The sequence below is a fragment of the Vigna radiata genome, chromosome 7, assembly GCF_000741045.1.
Source record: "Vigna radiata var. radiata cultivar VC1973A chromosome 7, Vradiata_ver6, whole genome shotgun sequence".
NCBI classification, from domain to species: Eukaryota; Viridiplantae; Streptophyta; class Magnoliopsida; order Fabales; family Fabaceae; genus Vigna; species Vigna radiata.
Window position 1 is genome coordinate 48,013,641 of NC_028357.1, and position 21,063 is coordinate 48,034,703.

Consider the following 21,063-nt stretch of genomic DNA (forward strand, 5'->3'; position numbering starts at 1 on the left):
AATTCTGTCATTATATTTATTGTTTTGATTTAATTTAACCTTTATATTTATTGTTTTGTTTCAATTCCTTTTTTTTAAATGTTTTTTTTTTCTAAATTAAAACCAAATTATTTTTTTTATAAATGTTATATTTATATTTCTTTTTATTAAAAGTCACATTTTTATAATTGTTTTTAAAGCACTCCAATTATATTATTACAACATAATTAATAGATTTATATTTGATTTTTATTACAAGAAGAATTTTTCTTCTAATTTTAAACTAATTATAACCGTATTTTTTTAACCTAATCTAACATTATTCTTAAATTAAAAAGAAAATTCTTTATTATTTTTAAAGAAACTCTAATCCTAACTTTTTTTTTTACATGTAGCAAAAATCAAAGATAAACTTAATAATTATATTTTAATAACATAGTTAGGATTGATTTAAAAATAATTTCAGAAATATTTTATAAAATGTCAATTTTAATAAAAATATAAATATATTATTTATATTAAAATTAAATTTGGTCTTAATTTAGAGAAACAAAATTATTCCATTTTTCTAAAAAAGGATTAAATTAAATTAAAATAATTATAAGAAATAAACTGAATCAAAACAATAAAGATATGAACTAAATTGAATATAAAACAATGACATGTGACACTGATACTATCACCTCACATTAGTACATGATACTAATATTGCCACATATGACAATGCTAATTTAAAATATGGAGAATTATTTTTTAAATTAAGAAAAAAAAACAAACAAACAATCACCAACTAAAATATGATAAATAATGCTCACATTTTGTTAACGATTTAAACATTATTTTTAAAGATGATCAAATTCATCAATTTTAACAATGATCTTATCGAAATTGTAAAAAAAATTAATATATTAAATAAACTCGATGAAAATTGATACTAAATTTATATTTAAATCTAAAACAAATGATGTTGATGATAGGAAAAATGAATTGATATAAGGTTGAAATGTAAAATTTTTTATTCAATTATAACACTCTTTGAAAAAGTATTTTTAAATGTAGTCTATTGTGTTGAATTATTATAAAAATTAAAGTAAGGAGACATCTAATCAATTTACATAAAAAATTAACATTATTTTCAACTTAATATTTAAAACAATGAATTAATAAGTTTTTTATTTTATATATTACTCAACTTTCTTGTATCTACTTACTTAATGACTTACACTTACATTCCTAATAATTATGATTTAAGGATGTATTGAAACTGAAATAAAAGGTGATGTTGAAGGTGGAATGAAGTTAAGGTTGAAATGAATACATTTTCCTTCATCTAACATTCTTTGGAAAAGTTTCTGGAAAGGATAATAATATTTAGATAACATTTTTTTGACAATATTTGAACATTGATTACGTATCAATATGTGATTGGTCAAACATTACTCCAGAATCAATAATAACAATCATAAACATTATTGTAAAGTAACTTTTGACCAATCACAGATTGACACGTAATCAATATATAAATATTATAAAAAAATGTTGTCTAAATATCATTATCTTTTGGAAAAGTGTTTATAAACATACCGTAATGTGATAAATAATTACAAGGATAATATGGTCTTCAATTTATTATACCAAGCTAGAATTTGATGATTGGGGAGTTAAATTCTAGCCTCAATTATTCCCAATCAACCAAGTTCAATTTTCAAGGAATCAAAATTTGGTTGTTTTTTTTTTTTTAAAAAAATACTATTAGTGTATAACTGCATACCAGAGTCTGTTATATTAGTTTCTATAATTAGTTAGTGTTTCTAATGTCTATATATAAGGCTGTTTATCTCCTGTAAATCGATTCACGTAATAATACATGCAGAGTTATCTTTTCTCCTCTCTCTTTTACTATCACATGGTATCAAGAGCTGTATAATTTTTTTTTCTCTTAACCACGTCTTCCTGGAATTTATCCACTCGTAGCTAGCAAGACTCAAGATCGTGGTCGTGGTTGTTCGCGATCTAACTCTATTCATGGTGGATGTATCTACAAGAACAATTTTTAAAAACCATCTTCCTCACATCACAACGCCAACACGCGAGTTCACTGTCAAATTTGCACCAAGTTTGGACACATAACTACTTCTTGCTGGCATCGGTTCAATCAAGATTTTCAGTCCTTTGTTCAAATACATATCAGTTTTGATCAAATTTCTTATTACATCATAAATTTTCTTATTTGTAGTCACACTAAAAGATTATTTTCTTGTTACATCATAAATATATATGAATTTTTATTAAAAATATTCATAAAAAGTACTCACTTTTTTTTAATTTCTGGTCGAAAATATACATATATCTTTCTAAAATTTTCTTTTACTGATATGATAGCTGCCAAATTTCTTGTGCTTGCAGAAAAACACTCTTGTAAATATTTGAAGGTTTTGCTGCATAAATAATAATTATCTGATAAGTATAGCTAACTTGAGTTGGAATAAAATACAAGATGAAAGAAGGGAAATCATGATGCAAGGGTTGATATGCTGACTCGTAGAATTAGTGTGAAAAATTCTTAAACTATATGTTAAGTAATTACTACTAATAGGTTTCTGCTTTACCTTCAGCAGGTTGTGCTTTCTTTTTGTTTTGTACAATTCAGAACTGTACCTGATTAGTTTTGTTCCCTCTTTCCTTATTCATTGGTTTTTCCACTTGCTTTCTGTTACCACACTTCTCAAGTTATCTAGGATTCTAATAAGTTTTGATTAATTTATGTATATATAGTAGCAGTATTCTCGGTAGTTTTCGAAACTATTATTGCTTTTTCGGGATTGTTAAGATATCGATGCATGCAGCATTCTTGCATTGTCTTCAGAGGTAGACAAAGCCAGAAACAGAGAGATACAGATTGGGAAGAAACAAATATTCAGATAACTGATATATACAGGTCTAAGTTTTTCTTTTTGTTTATTTTTCTAGTTTTCTTGGCAAGTTTTTTCCAATATTTTTTCCTAATTAATTTAGTACCAATTGTCCAACAATGGGTAAAACTGAAAAAAATTGTTGAAGCTAAGAAAAAAAATATTTGGGTCTGGGGTTAGCTGATTTAATTTTCAGAGTTTATTTTCTGTTCATGTGGTTTGATTGATATTTATGTCATTCATTATAATATTAAGGACATGGGAGGAGGTTAGCATGCCTACACCAAAGTGAAGACTGAACTTAGAAATGACCAAACTATTGTTAAACTATTTGGGTGAAGATAAATTGGATTTCTGAAAATAAAATTTGAAAATAAACTAAATTTAAATTCATTTTTTTTAAAATTAGTTTAAATTTTCATAAACCAAAATCTAAATAGTTAGATTGAATTTTAAATTAAAATTCATAATTTTTAAAAGAAAATGATTTTTTGTATATTTATATATATGGGTTTGGTATGGATTTTAAAATTGATATTTTTTGAAAGTTAATGTTAAATTTAAAATGACTTTTAATTAATACATATTTTATGATATAAAATTTTTCATATTTCATTAATTGATAATTTACAATTAATTTTATATATATTTCATATGTTTATTTATAGTTGGTTTATGCTTGATAGGATGTAAGTGCATGTACATAAAAAAAGTTAAAATAGTGTACTTAGAATTAAAGTGTGAGAAATATTTTTTTTAATATTTTAATACAAAAATATATAATAAATATAAAACTAAGATGAGTGTTTTATAAACATAATTATTTATGCGGTTGGACGAGCTTTTTTTCTTTTACAAAAAGTATCATAATTTATTAAAAAATAAAAAATGAAATATAAATAAAAATATAAAACATTTTATTAATATATATATATATATATATATATATATATATATATATATATATATATATGGTAAAGCAGATTTTATATGTTTTTAATTCATATCTATTTAATGTTTATTATTTTTTGTAAATATAATATAATACCTTTTAAAAAAATATCCCATCATTTTGAATAGAGTGACAAATTTGTTAGATTTTTTTTATGTTATAACCTATTTAATGTGTAATATTCTAAATATTTATTTATCTTTAATTTTGAATTATTTTGAATCTATATTAGTTTGATAAAAATATCATTTTTAAAATAAAAATCAAACCCAAACCCATTTGTGAACAAGAAAATTATGTGTTTAGAATATATAGATTTAACTTGCAATTGAATTATGGAATTTTCCCTCTCCCTGATCTCCCATGGCTCTTATCTTTTGCTTGTAGTTTAGTTTTGCAAATTTAATGGACATTACTTCCTTCTTCTTTTCCTTGAAATTTGGATAGGATGAGAAAAGCATTTGCATTTGCTTCTTCATTTTCATACTTATTTCTTAATAAAATGTTCAAATGTAAGTGCAGTCTATTTTGCCTGCATATATGATTTTAATATGATGGAGAAAAAGAAAAGTAGAATTATTGTATGAATAACACAATCTCTTTTTTACTCCCACAGGGGATTTGATAAAGAGAATAAACACTTTTCTACTATTTTTTAATGGAAACAATAGCTGACAAATCCAGGGATGATGAGTTAAGAAACATGGATCATAACCCTGTTTCAGCTAAGACACAAGCAGATAAAGATCTTGTATCATCGATCAAAGAGAAGCTTGAAGCGGTTTCATCTTTGAAATCCATCTTCAGAGTCCCATTGAAACTCCTAGAAGTAAATGAGAACATGTACATCCCTGGCACAGTTTCTATTGGTCCTCTCCATCATGGCAAGGATGGTCTAAAGTACATGGAAGATCGCAAGTGGCATTACCTGTTCACACTGCTGAGTCGACAACCAAACCAGTTAGAGTCAAGTTTGCACGAATGTGTGAATGCACTGAGCGATTTAGAGAAGCCAGCACGAAACTTTTATGCAGAAGAACTGAACCTCAGAAGCAACCAGTTCATCGAAATGATGCTAGTTGATGGGTGTTTCATCATTGAGCTTCTCTTGAAATATGCTATAAAGGGTATAAGACGTGGTGGTGACCCCATATTTGTCACGCCAGGGTTGCTCAATAAGGTTAGATGTGACCTTATATTGTTAGAAAACCAAATACCATTTCTCATTCTTCAAAGGTTGTTTCAAATAGTACTCGTTCAAGTACAACATGACCAGACCCTGACCCTGTCCGAGCTTACCTTTCGTTTCTTCAGAAAACAGTTGCCGGGGGATAGGGAATTTGTGAATGAGAAGTTTAGCCAAGAGGGTTACCATTTGCTTGACCTGATTCGCCAGTGTTACCTTCCAAACTATGCAAGAGTAGTGTCCAAGAAAAGTGTATCTCAAGGTGATCTTGAATCGGCAACAAAGCTCAAGAAGGATGGGATTAAGTTCAAGAGATCCAAAGCCAAGTGCTTACTAAAATTAAAATTTTCAAATGGGGTGCTTGAAGTTCCTCCCTTCACACTCCATCATTTCACGGAAATGCTATTTTCCAATATGATAGCATTGGAACAGCACCAGAATGATAGTCAGCCTTTCACATCTTATGCCCTTCTAATGCAAGCCATGGTGAGCACTGAAAATGATGCCAAGTTGTTCCACAAACTAAGGATACTGATCATGAATAGTTACCCTGAGAAAGAAGCTTGTGATCTGTTTAAGAGGCTTGGCAGAAAAGTGGATTATGAGGAGGATAAGTTCTATTTTGCAGGTCTGATTGAACAAATTTTGGAGTATAAAAGAGTCCCGAAATCATGGAGGAAGATATTGAAATGCAACTGGCTTAAAACTCGTACTACATGAATCACATTATGCAAATTTGGAGGACGTTGGTTGTTTACTTGCATATATCAATCAATATGTTGCATTATATCTTGGAGTGCTAATGCTGATAATGTCTTCTGAGGTTTTCAAAGAGATGCCTGAAGTTAAATAAATATATTTTCCTTATACAATATTTCTTTTTCGATTACCGAACCTGAAAATAGACACCCTTAAACAAATATATAAAGAACCAGAGTTAATGTCAAATATAATTGTAAGCAAACACATAGAAGTTAATTAGCACGTGTACGTCCCATTTGAAATAGATGCCTTCCATCTTTATATCTTATGTGAAACTTGACTTTGGTTTTCCCCTACTTTCAAATTTAATATTTTTCATTTTTGATAATGATCTAGTGTTTAATTTTTTAAAAGATGTATTGATTAGTATATTTCTTTTGCAAGGTTTTCCGAGGTGAGGAGAAAATGTATCAGAACCAAGAGAAGTGCCACCTGTCCCAGTTCATCCATTCCATCCAAATATGAAAGGAGGAAGAGGGGTCTTAGCACGGAGTACGCTGATGCAATGCAGCAGTTCTTTTTTATTTTTTTTCTTATACATGGTCATTGTGAAAAGTACAATGTTGTTTGTTGTTTCCTTCTAATTCGTTCAATGTAACGATAGCTGTGGATGTTCTTAAAACAGTTAAATCGCTCCACTTCTTAAGTGTCAAGTATGGCGAATTTAAGATCTAAATATGACGTTATTGGTTTCTTTGATTGCGGTTGAATAGATTTTGAAACGAGGACAGAGAGTAGAAATCTTTTGGTGTTTCGATTGAATAGATTTTGCATGCGGTTTTTTGCTCCTCTTGATGGTTTCTCGTTTATGTTGTTTATTTTGTTTTTAATTAATATTGCAATGTAGATATACCTTTATTAGTTATCACTAACCATACAGTGTGGATGAACCCTAGTTTGAGCATAAACAATTTTTGAAAGTGAAGGTTTTTTTTAGTTTCCTTATTTTTGTGTCTGTTGTCTTCTATTTGGTATATGCTTATCTTGTTGGCTGATTTGCTGCTATAAAAGGTTCTAAAAGTTTAGTCATTAATGGAAATTCTTGGTGAATTTAGGGTTGCTTTTTACTATGAAGAGAAAAAGGGGTAGGGTATCACATCAACGTGTGGCCAATGCTGACTATTTGAGAGCTACCTTGGTTGGCTTTTGGAAAACAAGCTGAGAACGAGAATGTGAAGAACAAGCTGTTGTTTCTTGACAATGTAAACAAAGGATTATCAATAGCGTTCCTTTTAGCTAACCAACTCGTCTATTTAGACATGTAAGTTAGGTTCTTTTCAATTGCTACATAGAAAAGAAGATTAGCCTATTGACTTATAACTAGTTTGGAAAAAGAGGACATTATGATTATCCTACTCTAAAGGAGTCATAAGGAGATACAATATATCATGAACATGTTTATCCAACGTTGACACTGATGAGTACTTTTACGTCAGTAAGCATAAACTAGGATAGTCATAACCAAACAATAAAGCATCATAACTACCACACCGTAGACCCTTGCTCACGAACTCAAAGCTGTAGTATATACTTATATTTATATTACAACTGTTACAAGAGATACGTACACATGAAAGATCATAAAATATCATTTCAGTAAATAAATGCTACACTTCGCTGTAAACTACCGTCGGGCCAAGAATCTTGATCTTTAAGCCAACATGAGCAAGAATTCATCTAAGATTCATCCATGAAAACAGCACCATGTCCTGTAGATTTAACGAACTTCTTCAGTAAAAGAACCACAATTGCTATAGTAAGTCCAATAGCTGCCAGCGTGAACAATCGGTCGTCTGGTTTTGGAGCCCTTGTCTCTGGTTTCATATTTTGAACCATTGCATCTGACTTTTGGATCAACTGGCTTCTTGGGACACTAGATGTGTTCTCCATTGAAACTTCAGCTCCTGCAAGGTCAGGATTAGCATTGGCAGGATGCTCTTGTTCTTCAATTATTCTGTCACCTGCTATATCTGGAATCCCCTCTCCTGCAGGTAAAGGCTCAGGATTTTGCAAATTCACCAGGGTCTCAGCCTCCTCTGTTATGGATTGTCCCTCAGAAACTTGTGAGAGACCACCTTCTGGAACAGGGGATGATTTGCTTAGCATATACTCGTGTATCTGGCATAAAAGTGTGCTCAATCAGTACAAGATATTACAGAAACTATGCACCAAGATCCAAGAATAGACAACATGCAACATTTTACCTAGTACAATTAGCACAAGACAGCACTTCAAGAATGCAGTCCACAAAAAAATGAACAACATTTTACCTCATCAATAAGTTTTTGACGTTCAGGAGTCCCAAATTTTGGAGGTGCTTCACGGGATTTAATGGCTAGGGCACGCCTGTCTTCTTTCTTGTAGCTTAACGAGCCCAGCGCGCCATTTGGGTTGGAGGGCATGAATGCAATCAGCGCAACTAGAGCAGTCCTCACTGCCAATATAAATTTGCATCAACTCAGTGAAAACTTGCTTCATCAAAAGCAAAGAATGAAGCTTCAATATTTCAAATCAATGGCTTTTAACAAGAAATGCAATATATGTTTTAGATGTTCCGTTCCTTTTGGAATAAGCAACAACATACAAACAAACAAACTCTAGTTTAGCATATGCTGCGAGTGAAGGAGGGGGAAGAAATAAAACTTACCACTCCATGATGGTTGCCAATGCTCAGGGTGATGATTTGAAATGCTCAAGCAAATCTTGGTTTGGGTCTCAAAACGGCCACTAGGCTGAAATGTTAACAGTGTGAAATTAAACATGGTGTCAGCAAATCAAATCAAACCAAACCAAACTAAGTCCATAGGGAAACAAACATCTTACCGTCAGCAGCATGAATGAAGGAGGTTTGAAGGGATATTCTGAAGGCAACTGAATTCGTCCATGATAAATACCACCCTCAAATTCAGTGTCACGAGGTCCCCTAATCGCAAATTGCCATTCAAATATATTTTCCTGAAAGAAAGCACCGCACCGAAGTTGCTCAGAAAACACTTTCAATGAAATAAACCCCTTGGTAACCAAATTTGTTATACAGGTTGATTTCTGTTTATGAAAAAAACTCATTTTGTTTTTCTAATTCTTTTTTGTTTTTATCTCATAAAAATATTTATGAAACAGCATATCCTTACAAGATTGTTTCTTTTTTAAAAAATGGTCCCTCCCTTTGCATCTTCAAAAAGGACCACAGGTCAAATTGTTCACAATTATCCGATCCAAAAAAGAAAAAGAAAAATTCACAATTATCCGATCCCAAAAAAGAAAAAATATCTGCTCTCACAATTATATAACCAAATCAACAATATTTTTAATTAAATTGCAATTGGTAGCAAAATAAACTGATCCTGTCATCAAACAATTTGTTGAACTGAAGACCGAAAAGTAGAGACGAGGGAATGGAAAACCCTAAGAACAATTGAACAAAAGGGAAATATGAATGAAAATTTGAAAAGGGAAAAATAAAACCTCGAGAGGGAGACTGATGTAGTCATCGGAAGGGTTTGATTGCATCTCTTTCAACTCTTGGAGAATCCGTTTGACGGCTGGATTCTTGAGGTTGTGTTTGTCGGCCATGGCGTGCACCCAATTCTTCTGTGAAACCGAACCACAACAAATGCACTGCTACAGGAAAGTACAATGGTCTATTGTGTTCTGTTGTTTTGTTTTTTTATAGTAATTGGGAGAAAATATCAGAATGGATATTGCACAGGAGAAACTTTGGTTGGCTCTTTGGGACACGTCATGATCTCTGTGTTTTTCTTGCGTGGCACTCTGTCATTGGACTTGATGGAACTGATGTGTATATTCTCTTTTGTTGACTTCGGAATCCAAAGTCATTCAAAATTAATTAAACATAAACTCACAAAATAATTAATAATTTTTTAATCAGTTTATGTAACTTAAAAATCAAATCAAATTTTGGAAACGGTATTACGAATAATTTATATAAACTAATTTTAGTTTATTATTCTCATTTGTTTTATTGATCTTAAAATCTAATTAAGAAAACGATTTTGGTAATTAGTATACTTCCCTTTTAAAATATTTTTTTTTATTGTTGTGATATCCAATTTTAGGATGTCATATGAGAGAATTTTAAAATTATAATACTATTGTCAAAATTCAAATTCGATAATTTTTTTTATTTTAAAAAATAAATTAAAATTTTAATTTATTATAAAATAAAATTTCAAATAAAATAATTTATTCAAACAAACATAAATTTTTCAACTTTCTCAATCAATTCGCAAACATGATCCATAACTTAAGGATCCAGCAAAAGATGGACTTATAGGTAAGGTTGAGTTTGAAAATCGAGGCCCCAAACAATGGAACTGCCTGGGCCTTAATCAGCGGGTGTGTGTGAAATAAAATTATTAAATCTATTTAGTTTGTTATTATTTTTTAAAAGTCATTTTTTTAAAAAATATTAGAAAAATTAAAACAGTAATTGTTTTAAATAAAAGAAAATCCTACTAGCTCCTAGTTTTCTTTGTTAGTTGAAAAATTATTTAACTTTATAAAAAATATTATTTAATTTTCAATGTTTGTAACATTCTTCTAATAGAAGTTTATAAACTTTCATATACTTATTTAGTATTTATAATTTTATTTTATTTTTAAAAGCAGGCAGGTTTTATTATTGCGTAAGACATATAAATCAACACTAAAGTATCACTTTTACTTAGTTACACCATTTTCTTAAAACTTAATTAAAAACGTTTCAAGACATTGTGTAAGATTATTAATATAAAAATACAACATAAAAATAAAGAATATAATCAAAATAATTTATTTTAAATCAAAGTTAAATATTTTAAAACTGATTAAAAATAATAGAACACCTCGAAATACATTTTCATCAATTACAAAATCAAATATTATATAAAATAATATTTATGAATTTATATTTTTTAATTAAAAAACTAATTATATCTTAAACAATGTTTTCGGATATTAGTTAACATTCCCGTTTTACTTTTACATATAATTTTATCAAACCTTTACTATTCAATAAGTTAATTTAATAACTATGGATCTATTTTCAACTTTGAACTAACTTTCTAACTGTTTTATTGACACGTATATAATGCATGCAAAATTTAAGCTTTTATGAGGAAACATTATTAAAATATTTTCTTTAGGTCAAATATTAAACGAGCAAAATTTATTCTCAGTTAAAAGTTTTTCTTCCATTTTTCAACCCAACCGACACCGTTTTGTGTGGAAAGTACTAATATTTGGAAAAGTTTGGACACCTGTAAGGGCTAAGCCCATCAACATTGCCAGATGTACTTCTGCATGCCCTTCCTCTTGCTTCAAACCACACGTGGCACCAAAATTTTTTATTAATTCAAATGCTGTTTTTTTTGTTCAAAATAGTTTTCAAGACTATTAATACCAAACTCTAATTTCAACATAAACACCATTTTTTTAGGAATTAATTGTCGATGTACTCTTAATAAAGAAATTAATTTTAATAAAACAACATTATATTATATATATTCTTTGTTTTCAATTTGTTGGAAGCTTATAAATCTGAGTTGGCTGTGAAACAAGAGCAGCAACAGGTACTGAGAAATCGATACGATGGAGCAAAAGTTAAAAGAGGAGGAGAAGAAGGTCGGTGTGATTGAGACATGGTTGAGGAAGCACACTCTTCTCTTCAAAGGAGCCACACGCCACCCTTTTATTCTTAGCATTCGCGATGGTTCCATCGACATAACTTCCTTCAAATCATGGCTGGTTAGTAATACTTTGTTTTTCTTTTGTCAGATTATTGGTTTCTGATTTATATTTCAGTTTCCTTTCATCATATTATTTAGTACAATTTTGAGTAGCTCTGTCAAAAATTTAACCATTGTTTCGCAATTTGTGCAATGTTGCACAGTTTTTTGTTTTATTTAATGAACTCGGTTTCAGAATACCTAATTTTTAGTGAATTTTAGTTGATAACAAAATTTGTGTTAGAAGAAGTTTGCTGTTTATAGTTGTTGTATTCTTGTGATTCAGGCACAGGATTACTTGTTCGTTCGGGCTTTTGTCCCATTTGTGGCCAGTGTGTTGATAAAAGCTTGGAAGGAATCAGATGAGAGTGGTGACATGGAAGTAATATTGGGGGGCGTGGCTTCCCTGGAGGATGAGATATCATGGTTTAAGAGAGAAGCTAGCAAGTGGGGTATTTCACTCTCTGAAGTTGTTCCTCAGCAGACAAACAAAAAATACTGTGGGTAGGTTTGCTGTTCTTCTGCCATCATATTCTGATCAATGTATTGTAGGCAACAAAATTTTCTCACGTTTCTGTGGGAGATTTAAGAAATGATTGAATTTTAAAGTGGTCAATTATGCCAAGGTTTAATGAACTGTAGACTAGATTTTTACGGGTTAGATCCTTTTCTAGGTGTACTCCAATGTAATGAAACAAAACCCCCTCGGATTCTAGACATGGATACATGGAATTTTAGACAAGTCATTTGGTACTCTGGTCTGCTAGGTTGTTTGTATTGTGTTGTAACATGTGAAACACTGTGGCAGGTTGCTGGAAAGTCTGATGAGTCCGGACGTGGAATATACTGTGGCTATCACAGCATTTTGGGTTATTGAAGTAGTGTATCAGGAGAGCTTTGCTCACTGCATTGGAGAAGGCTCCAAAACTCCGCAAGAACTGAAGGAGACATGTGAAAGGTGGGGCAGTGAGGCTTTTGCTAAGTATTGCCAATCCCTGCAAAACATTGTCAATCGGCGCTTACAAAAAGCTTCTGATGAAGAACTCAAGAAGGCTGAACATACGTTCCTAAATGTTCTGGAGTACGAAGTTGATTTCTGGAACATGAGCCGGGGAAATGTGTGATTTTGTTCAAGAATCAATGGTATATTCATATGCTTAAATAATCGAAGCCTAGGAAAATACTACATATGTTGTTCGGTTGGACCATTCACATACTGTATGGAATGTTTATTTCCTAGAAAAATAGTTCTTAGCAAAATCTCAAGCATATGGACATAACATGAGTTTGGAATCTTACATTTTGTTCAAGTTTTATGCCCCCCATTTTTATCTCAAGTGAAAAGAAGGAAAGAGGCTTTTGTTTCTGAATGCTTTAGTTGGAAAACCATTACTATACAAAAAACCAGTTAATTTTAAAGATCGTGTTTAGGAAATTGCTATATTTCATTAGTTTGTATCAGTGTACTATCATATCAATTAACAGTGAAAACTAATAGGTTCATAGCATGAACATAATATCCTCTCGTTTAAGTTATCGGACATGCTACTTCTCAATAATTTTTTTAACAAGGGAATGAATTATTTGACAAATTTCAAACTAGCATTATATAACTAGATCGGTTAGACACTGCTGTGACAGTGATTAGCTTTACAGTGGTGGTCCCGAAGTTGAAACAACTATTACAGTTGTAGCAGAAAGAACATGCGGACTACTAACTTTTCTGGATGTGGTAAAGTGGTGCCGACAGAACCAAGCTGCTTTCCTGAGTTGAGTTTAAGCATGAATTAAGAATGTATTTTGAACAAAGATGATGGATTTCTTCTACAGAGAGTAGATATTGCCAACAGAGTCAAGCTTTGAGCGCCAAATTCTTCTCTATCAAGCTAAAGCTAAAACATGCAAGGAGATTCGTAGATAATCGATTAACTTTTATAATAACGTAATAAATAGACTAATGAACAAACCTTATTTTCAAATAAATACTTGAAATACAATTTTAAATAGACAAATAATACTTGATAAAAAAAAAACCAACAAATGTAAAAAATGGGTAATTATTGATCATCTTCGATAACATGCAAAATATGGGTATAGGGTATATTAAATCCTAGATCAGATGGGTATAGGGTATATTAAATCCTAGATCAGATGGGTATAGGGTTTATTAAATCCTAGATCAGATGGGTATAGGGTTTATTAAATCCTAGATCAGGGTATAGGGTTTATTAAATTCAATAATAAACCAGGAATTTTGCCCCCTCTATATAAGCGGTGGTCGCATCTTATATTGTCTGTTCTCTTGTCGCGAGCCATTTATTTCCCTAAAGGTAGAGCTATGTATAGGTGTCTTTGTAGATTTAATCCTTTAAAGCAACGGGGTTAAATGATTTGCAGGTTATTGGAACTATTGTAATATGGAGTTAATTTGTACCATATCTTTGATCAGCAAAAAATAAACTTGTATTATTATTTATAAGAAATTTAATTTGAAGTGTATTACAGCAACATGAAAAAAAAAAAAAAAAAAAAACTATATCTAATGCTTGATAGTCTGATAGAATGGTCTCCTATTAAATTCATTGCAAGATGTTTTTAACTAAATATGTTTTAACAGTAAAAGTAAATAACAGAATGAATTATTTAGTAATATATTCAACTCAATAGAAGTCTTTATATTAAAAAACTGTTAATTTCAGTATATATATATATATTATTAAGTAAATTTGTAAAACTACTCAACCAACAAGGTGGCTGTAGTTTAGTGGTAAGAATTCCACGTTGTGGCCGTGGAGACCTGGGCTCGAATCCCAGCAGCCACATTGAATTTCATTTTTTAGTTTCCTAGGAATCAGATCTCCATTCTAAAAAATCCATTTTGAAAGTTTCTCCTAATAGTATCCCTGTTATGGTTTAAAACAATTTTATTTCATAAAACATTGAGTTTTAGTTTTAAATATATTTAATTTTATATAATATATAATAAAAGAAATTCCTTATGTATATTTTCTTGTTTATATTATGTTTGACGTATGAGAGATTAGATGATAAAATCTAGATCGAGTGATTAATATGCAATAAAAAAAAATTAAATTACTGTAATTGTTGGCTATTTTTTTTTCTTATCTTGGTATTAAAAAATCATTCTTTTATGTAAGAATAACTTATAACTATTATTTTAGGTGATTATGGATGATTGTAGTTAGAATGTGATATTATATCGGTTTGTTAGTTTTTTTCTTCCGCCTAATGCTTCCTTAAATGATTAAAGGAAGATGGATAGAGTGTCTTAACAGTTGTGATGTTTTGAATTTTAAGATTTCTTACATTTATCATTAAGACGGTCATTCTATTTATCCTATTTATAAATTAAAAAATATTGTAATTAATAATAGAGTTAACTTTATTTGCTTAATTATCTTTCTTCTTGTTTTAGTTTAATTTTTCTTACTAATAATTTTCAATTCCTTTTTTTTTATTTATTATATCATTTGAAGGAATTTAGTTATGGGTTTTATTTGGTTGCCCCATATTTCTTATAAATTATTTCTTCCTCTTATACAAATGTACTTTTTCATGTCATGACATACAAATGTACTTTTTCATTTCATAAAAATGCTTAATACATAAAACTTTTTACATATAAACAAATATAATTGATTTATTCAAATAACTAATTAATTAATTATATATGTGATTAAAAGATAATTGATTAATCATTTTTTTAATGTCTCTCTTCTTTCTTTGCCTCTGTGTTTATTTTTTATTTTTTCATTTTTATGGTATTTCTTTCTCTGTTTATTTCTTATTACTTTAGCTTCTTCATTGGTGAATTCGTTGTCCATATATAGGGTTTAACCATTGACATAGAAACCCTACTTTTCATCATCAAGTGTATTCCCTTATCTTATTGGGTGAGGTTCATACTCCTTTAAGTTCATATTCCTTTACATCACTAACATAACACATCTTTTGTTTAAGAGCTGATGTTGATTTATTTTAGATAATCAAATAAGTATTTGAATAATTATTTTTATTTTAAAAATAGATAAAAATATTTTTTTTCTTTCTTATTTTTTATAAAATATTTTATTCTCTTTCTATACTTTATATTGTAAAGATACTTACGTTCTTTTACTATTTTAGATAAGTATTACATTTTTGTCCCGTAATTTTTATTACAAAGATAATTACATTTTCAAGATAAAATATTTGAATATATAGTTTGTTTTTCTTTTCAATGATAAATTTCTTTTATAATATTTTTTATCTTATATATATATATATATATATATATATATATATATATATATATATATATATATATATATATATATATATAATATTACATTTACAGAGTTTTATTAATAGTTGAAGACTTTTGCTGGTGCTTGAAAGTGTATAACGTATTAAGGAAAGCTAACTTGATAAAAAAGAAAACCCTATATTCACAAAATTGGTAATAAAGTTAACTTTTTTTTTCAACATAGTTAATAAGATTTTTCTTTTCTAAATTAAGATTACTGTGGACAGATATAATTATTTATTATAAAATAATGTAATTTCTGTATACAACGTGAAACTGATTATCAAAATTTATAATATTTAAAAACACTCAGTATATCGTTTATTAAATATATTATTTTTAAATGTAACGTATAAAATTTTATGTATGTACATTTGATACATCAAACCCTAAATAAAAGTCTTTCTCCGTTTGTTATTTTTTTGAGAAAAAGAAACATAAATAAAAAAAAATCAAAATGAAACAATGGAATTGATTCCTAAATCATTTTACAGAATATTCACAATTAATGTTTTTCTAAGAAATATAATTTTCAACTTACACAGTCAACTTTTTACATATTTATTATTAATTAATTTTAAAATATAGTATAACAAAAAAAAGCTTAACTTTAGTGGATCTTCAAGAGAAGAGACACCTATATTTGATGTTTATGCGTGGATAAAATAATCTCTTATTATACAAGATTTTTCACATCAATGGAAATAATTAAGTGCATAACCTACAAAATATTTATTCAGTAAAAGCTTCTCCTATAGCATATTATCGATGGCAAACAAATTACGTAAATATAATTGTTTGCATAGGAATCTTTCAACAAGAGTGGCTGTAGTTTAGTGGTGAGAATTCCACGTTGTGGCCGTGGAGACCTGGGCTCGAATCCCAGCAGCCACACTCACACTTTTTAACGTTTTAGACAACTTCACCATCCTTCGCAGTTTTTTACACTATGTTTTTTTTTTTGTCCAAAATGCGTTATTTGAATATATGCTTTCCCAATAAATAAGAAAGGCCAACAAATTCAAACCGCATCTGTTATATCAAGAAAACAGTAAGAAGATGCTTCAGTGTTGGAACTTCTTTTGATTAAAACAACATTCCATCAAACGGAACCAAGTATAACTTTATTCGAAAGATTATTCACTAACAAAGTGAATGCTTCTGTGTTAAGTTTCAGAACAACCGTTCCTTCCCTTGATCATGTATATATAAAAAGGAACCCTCTGTGATGCATTCTGACAAATAAATCAACAACATCTGAAAGAGAAAATCTTTGATATGGCAGACCTTCGTCAAAAAATTGAAGCTCTGAAGGGTCTTGTTGATGTGCTAAATAGCATGGATGAGGGTGAAAGTGGTCAGAACGCAACGCCACCCAACAACGACGGTGCTTCTGCGGCAGCAAGAACAGGAAGTAAGGGGCGTTCTGTTGGAAAATTCAAGAACACCGGCGATCAGAAGATTAAAGGTCTCAGTAACCAAACTGGTTTCACCGAAGGGAACGCTAATGGAGCTATCAACTTTGGTGATTTGGAGGTCTAAAAAGTCACTGAAATTGAAGGAATAAGGAATGATAACCTACGCGATTATATATATGTATGAACTTTGAACGTCTCCTGAAATACGTAAATAATAAATAATAAGAACTTCGAAGTTTATTTTCACGATGTCTTCTTAATTAGGTTAACGAAAATCATGACCAGTTTCAAAAAAGCCAGCCAGAGTCTGCCACCAACTCAATTGAAAATAACTCAATTTTTCAAATATTAATAATAAGCTAATATTTATAATTTTATTCTTACTACTATTATTAATGTTATTTTTTTTTAAAGAAAGTAATATTTTTACATCATTATATGATGTATACTAGACTAATAATTTTAGAAATCAAAATAATATATTTAAATTAAATATAACTTTAATACCTAATGTTCATACAAAATTACTATAGTTCATTATTTATCAGTTGTAGAGGAAGTGAACAGGTTTTTCTTTTGTCATCTTTATACCTTGCTGCCAGTATAGTAAGTAATTTGGAATTAATTATATTTTTTATTATTCATTAACAAATTATTAAACTAAAAAACTTTGAAAATAAAAGATCTAACAAATGAGATTGGAAACCAAGAATATATATACCATCTTTTATAAGCTTTTCCACCACCATGTTTGATTTTTTTTCCTTAGTTGTTACATGAAAAGAAACAATTTCTTGCAAAATAAACTAATTTTCAAATTATATGATTTTTTTAAAAGACAACTTTTGATTTATAGAAAATTAATTTTGAATATTATATATATATATATATATATATATATACACACGTACGTACGATTGTGTATATTCGCTATGCAGCTTTTAAAAAGGAAATATCCTATCTAAATTAACTAGGACATTCTAAGATGATGGACTAGTTAAGTGAATTAATATAATACGTTGACGATCACATAATTTTATATCGCCTTATAACCATTTTTATTAGGATTTTATATAACATTTTAATTAAAGATTCTATCATGTAAGAATATTAAATGATTATTTATGAAAAATTTTCAAAATATTTTACTCTTTAAAATATGTATATGCACATTTTTTAGCTTTTGGTTATTAATATATTATTTTTTAAAAACTTCTCTAAATTTTAATTTTTGGATACGGTTGTCTGGTTGGACAAAAATTCCCTTTAGCTATCAACCGCGTGATTTTTCATAAAAGTTATTCTGAACGAAACTTTAACGAATCTGAGGAAGAAAGAATGTTGCATAAATGAAAAGAGAAAAAACGATTTTGAAAAAGGAAATAAAAGAGGTAACGAAAGTAAAGGGAATAATATAATTCTATCACCTTGGCATTGGTTCTCTGATCACACATCTTTTTATTCGACATGTGAATGAATATATAACTAACCTATTATAAAAAAATATAATATAATTGAATTTCGAATTTTCTGCTCACTTATAGGAACTGAATCCCTATGCAATTAACTTGACAGAATAACAAATTATGATTTAGCAAATAAAACAAAATTATATATGATTCATGGGTGGGTAGATAGAAAACTTGGGGAAGTCAATACTCAATTATTAGTGATTTAATTATAAGATTTTCAATAAAAAACAATAGATATATATTCAAAGTCCATACAGTTTTAACTGTATACGTCGGTTAATGAAAATTCAATAATATTAATTATCGCTCGATGCTAATTTAAAATATTTAAAATAGTTTTAATATTTTCCTGCTTGGATTATATCAAATAATGAATATTAATAAAATATAATAATCATTGAAAGAAAATGAAAATTATGATGAATAATTCTTATATATCACAAATGTTAAAGACTCCAAATTCTTAATAGTATAGTAATCATAATTTCTAAATCAAAAATAAATGTATTTAAATACGGTTAAAACCTCTAAACAAGTTGTAAGAGATGTTTTTAAAAATAACGTGAAGAAAAGATATCCTAATGATAAAATTTCACAATATCATACTACCAACATGAAAGATCTTAGTCAGACTCATGAATTATACATTTATAAAAAATAAAATAAAATTCCATCAATATACTATGATTTTATGGTACGTTTTTTTATGCTTGTAGTTACATCAGAATCAATCTTTAAGTCCATCAAATTTATAGGTAAGCATATGATTCCTGGCTTCCTATATCTCTCAAAATATATATTAATTAACAAAAAAGTATTGATAGGACAAATTCAAACTAAAGCATATATATAAATATATTGAGGATAATAATTTATTAATCTTTATTTTTAACAGGTAAAACTTTGAATGACTTCTCCCCACCATTGGATCACATCAAGTAATGTGGACAAACATAGAGAACCAGTAATTGAAGTGAATATATGATCATCACTAATAATGTTCTTCTTCCTAAGAGTATAAAAATGCCACCCATTCCTCTAAAGCTATCTATATCTTCAAGTTCAATTGGCTGAAAATAAACTTTCAGAAGCTAGAGTTTTCGGGTTTTCGTTCAAGATTTCGATGGCAGGTATTGCATACGGAATCAACAAGCTTGCCGTTGGCCCAGGTGAAGCTCGACGCCGATCACTACAACCTCAAACTACTCCAGACACCAACAACAACGACGCCAATAATCCCGACACCGACAAAATTGATACCAACAACATCGACACCAAAAAAACCGACACCGACACCGACAGTGGCAGTAACAGTGAAAGTTCTGAAGAGTTCGGTTATGTGAATTCAGCGAAACAAGATATCAAAGGTCTTACCAATCTAACTGGGTATGTGAAAGGCAACGCCAATGGGGTCATCAACTTTGGCACCTTGACAGCCTCCGATCCTAATGTCGAACCATGAACATCAATAAAGCTGCATGCAACTTAATAAGGATAACCTATGCTGCTGATGGTGCCTATAGATTGTTTTCATATGTTTTACACGCCAAAACCATCATTATAGGAATAAAATGGAGCATGGGTGTACGATCATTATATAAGTTCAAAACATGTTGTTATTCAATAAAATAAATTGAAAGGAGGTTTACATAATTGTTGATATTTCTTTTATCAGCGATAATATATATCTATATATATATATATATATATATATATATATATATAACTTAGAAAGAAAGATGTGAAAAGGTTGTGGGTTGAACTCTTTTTATTATCAATTTGGAGATATAAAATTGTTTTGAAAAAGAGGGTGTGAATTTAAACTTCCTCACTAATAAATGCTAACAGCTAACTTTATCTATAAAAAATTTAAAGACATTTAATACATTTTTCTTGTACCTTCATTCTTACTCTAATGAATTCTTACTGTTTATGAAAATTCATCTTCTTAAATATGACGAGAGATAATAATATGTAACTCATTTAATGATTAAAATGTTTTGTGTTTTAATTTTATTGTAGATTGTGTCATTCGGAAGTAAAATTGCAATATGTGAACTTACATCTCTTTACATTTGATCCCTTTAAGCACATTTTGTGACTCTTGCCTTATGATTGTTCACAGACTTTCACTAACAATAAAAAATAGAAAAGAAGTTAATGGATCTCTTTATCTTAATTGTGAACTTCTTAGATGGTCTCCTATTAACCAAGATAGATTTTTTAGTCGATTTTAGACAATCTTTCATCTATTTTATCCAATTACTTTTAAATCCCAATATTTCCAATATATTGTAGAAAAAATCCAATGTGAGAGAATCATATATATATATATATATATATATATATA

At 29.2% G+C, this 21,063-nt stretch overlaps 5 protein-coding genes and 2 non-coding genes across 11 annotated transcripts; 6 read left to right on the forward strand and 1 right to left on the reverse strand.

The window, feature by feature from the left end:
* Nucleotides 1-2,804: 2,804 nt before the first annotated feature.
* On the forward strand, nucleotides 2,805-7,172 carry LOC106766529 (UPF0481 protein At3g47200). Of its 4 annotated transcripts, none has more exons than XM_014651251.2 (3): nucleotides 2,805-2,917; nucleotides 4,460-5,778; nucleotides 6,176-7,172. In XM_014651251.2, the coding sequence occupies exon 2, from the start codon at nucleotides 4,502-4,504 to the stop codon at nucleotides 5,747-5,749; it is 1,248 nt and encodes a 415-aa protein (XP_014506737.2). In that variant the 5' UTR covers nucleotides 2,805-2,917; nucleotides 4,460-4,501; the 3' UTR covers nucleotides 5,750-5,778; nucleotides 6,176-7,172. The 4 variants fall into 4 exon arrangements, with proteins under 4 accessions (XP_014506737.2, XP_022639754.1, XP_022639755.1 ...); XM_022784033.1 differs by having other exon boundaries at nucleotides 4,460-5,515; XM_022784034.1 differs by lacking the exon at nucleotides 6,176-7,172 and having other exon boundaries at nucleotides 4,460-5,515; nucleotides 5,658-5,728.
* Nucleotides 7,173-7,300: 128 nt separating this feature from the next.
* LOC106766900 (ubiquitin-conjugating enzyme E2 32) lies at nucleotides 7,301-9,449 on the reverse strand. Its single transcript, XM_014651685.2, has 5 exons — nucleotides 9,257-9,449; nucleotides 8,615-8,746; nucleotides 8,439-8,523; nucleotides 8,062-8,225; nucleotides 7,301-7,909 (listed from the first exon to the last, which is right to left on the reverse strand). Exons 1-5 carry the CDS (start codon nucleotides 9,362-9,364, stop codon nucleotides 7,469-7,471), a joined length of 930 nt encoding a protein of 309 aa, XP_014507171.1. The 5' UTR covers nucleotides 9,365-9,449; the 3' UTR covers nucleotides 7,301-7,468.
* A 1,797-nt stretch (nucleotides 9,450-11,246) lies between these two features.
* Nucleotides 11,247-12,887, forward strand: LOC106767562 (probable bifunctional TENA-E protein). Of its 2 annotated transcripts, none has more exons than XM_022784035.1 (3): nucleotides 11,247-11,536; nucleotides 11,765-12,021; nucleotides 12,326-12,887. In XM_022784035.1, exons 1-3 carry the CDS (start codon nucleotides 11,381-11,383, stop codon nucleotides 12,639-12,641), a joined length of 729 nt encoding a protein of 242 aa, XP_022639756.1. In that variant the 5' UTR covers nucleotides 11,247-11,380; the 3' UTR covers nucleotides 12,642-12,887. The 2 variants fall into 2 exon arrangements, with proteins under 2 accessions (XP_022639756.1, XP_014507970.1); XM_014652484.2 differs by having other exon boundaries at nucleotides 11,256-11,536; nucleotides 11,804-12,021.
* A 1,380-nt stretch (nucleotides 12,888-14,267) lies between these two features.
* On the forward strand, nucleotides 14,268-14,339 carry TRNAH-GUG. Its single transcript has one exon. It is a non-coding gene; the product is annotated as a tRNA-His (tRNA).
* A 2,306-nt stretch (nucleotides 14,340-16,645) lies between these two features.
* On the forward strand, nucleotides 16,646-16,717 carry TRNAH-GUG. The gene has a single exon. It is a non-coding gene; the product is annotated as a tRNA-His (tRNA).
* Nucleotides 16,718-17,054: 337 nt separating this feature from the next.
* On the forward strand, nucleotides 17,055-17,487 carry LOC106767853. The gene has a single exon (XM_014652807.2). The coding sequence runs from the start codon at nucleotides 17,102-17,104 to the stop codon at nucleotides 17,363-17,365; it is 264 nt and encodes an 87-aa protein (XP_014508293.1). The 5' UTR covers nucleotides 17,055-17,101; the 3' UTR covers nucleotides 17,366-17,487.
* Nucleotides 17,488-19,739: 2,252 nt separating this feature from the next.
* LOC106767719 lies at nucleotides 19,740-20,366 on the forward strand. The gene has a single exon (XM_014652662.2). It carries the CDS (start codon nucleotides 19,837-19,839, stop codon nucleotides 20,173-20,175), a length of 339 nt encoding a protein of 112 aa, XP_014508148.1. The 5' UTR covers nucleotides 19,740-19,836; the 3' UTR covers nucleotides 20,176-20,366.
* Nucleotides 20,367-21,063: the final 697 nt, after the last annotated feature.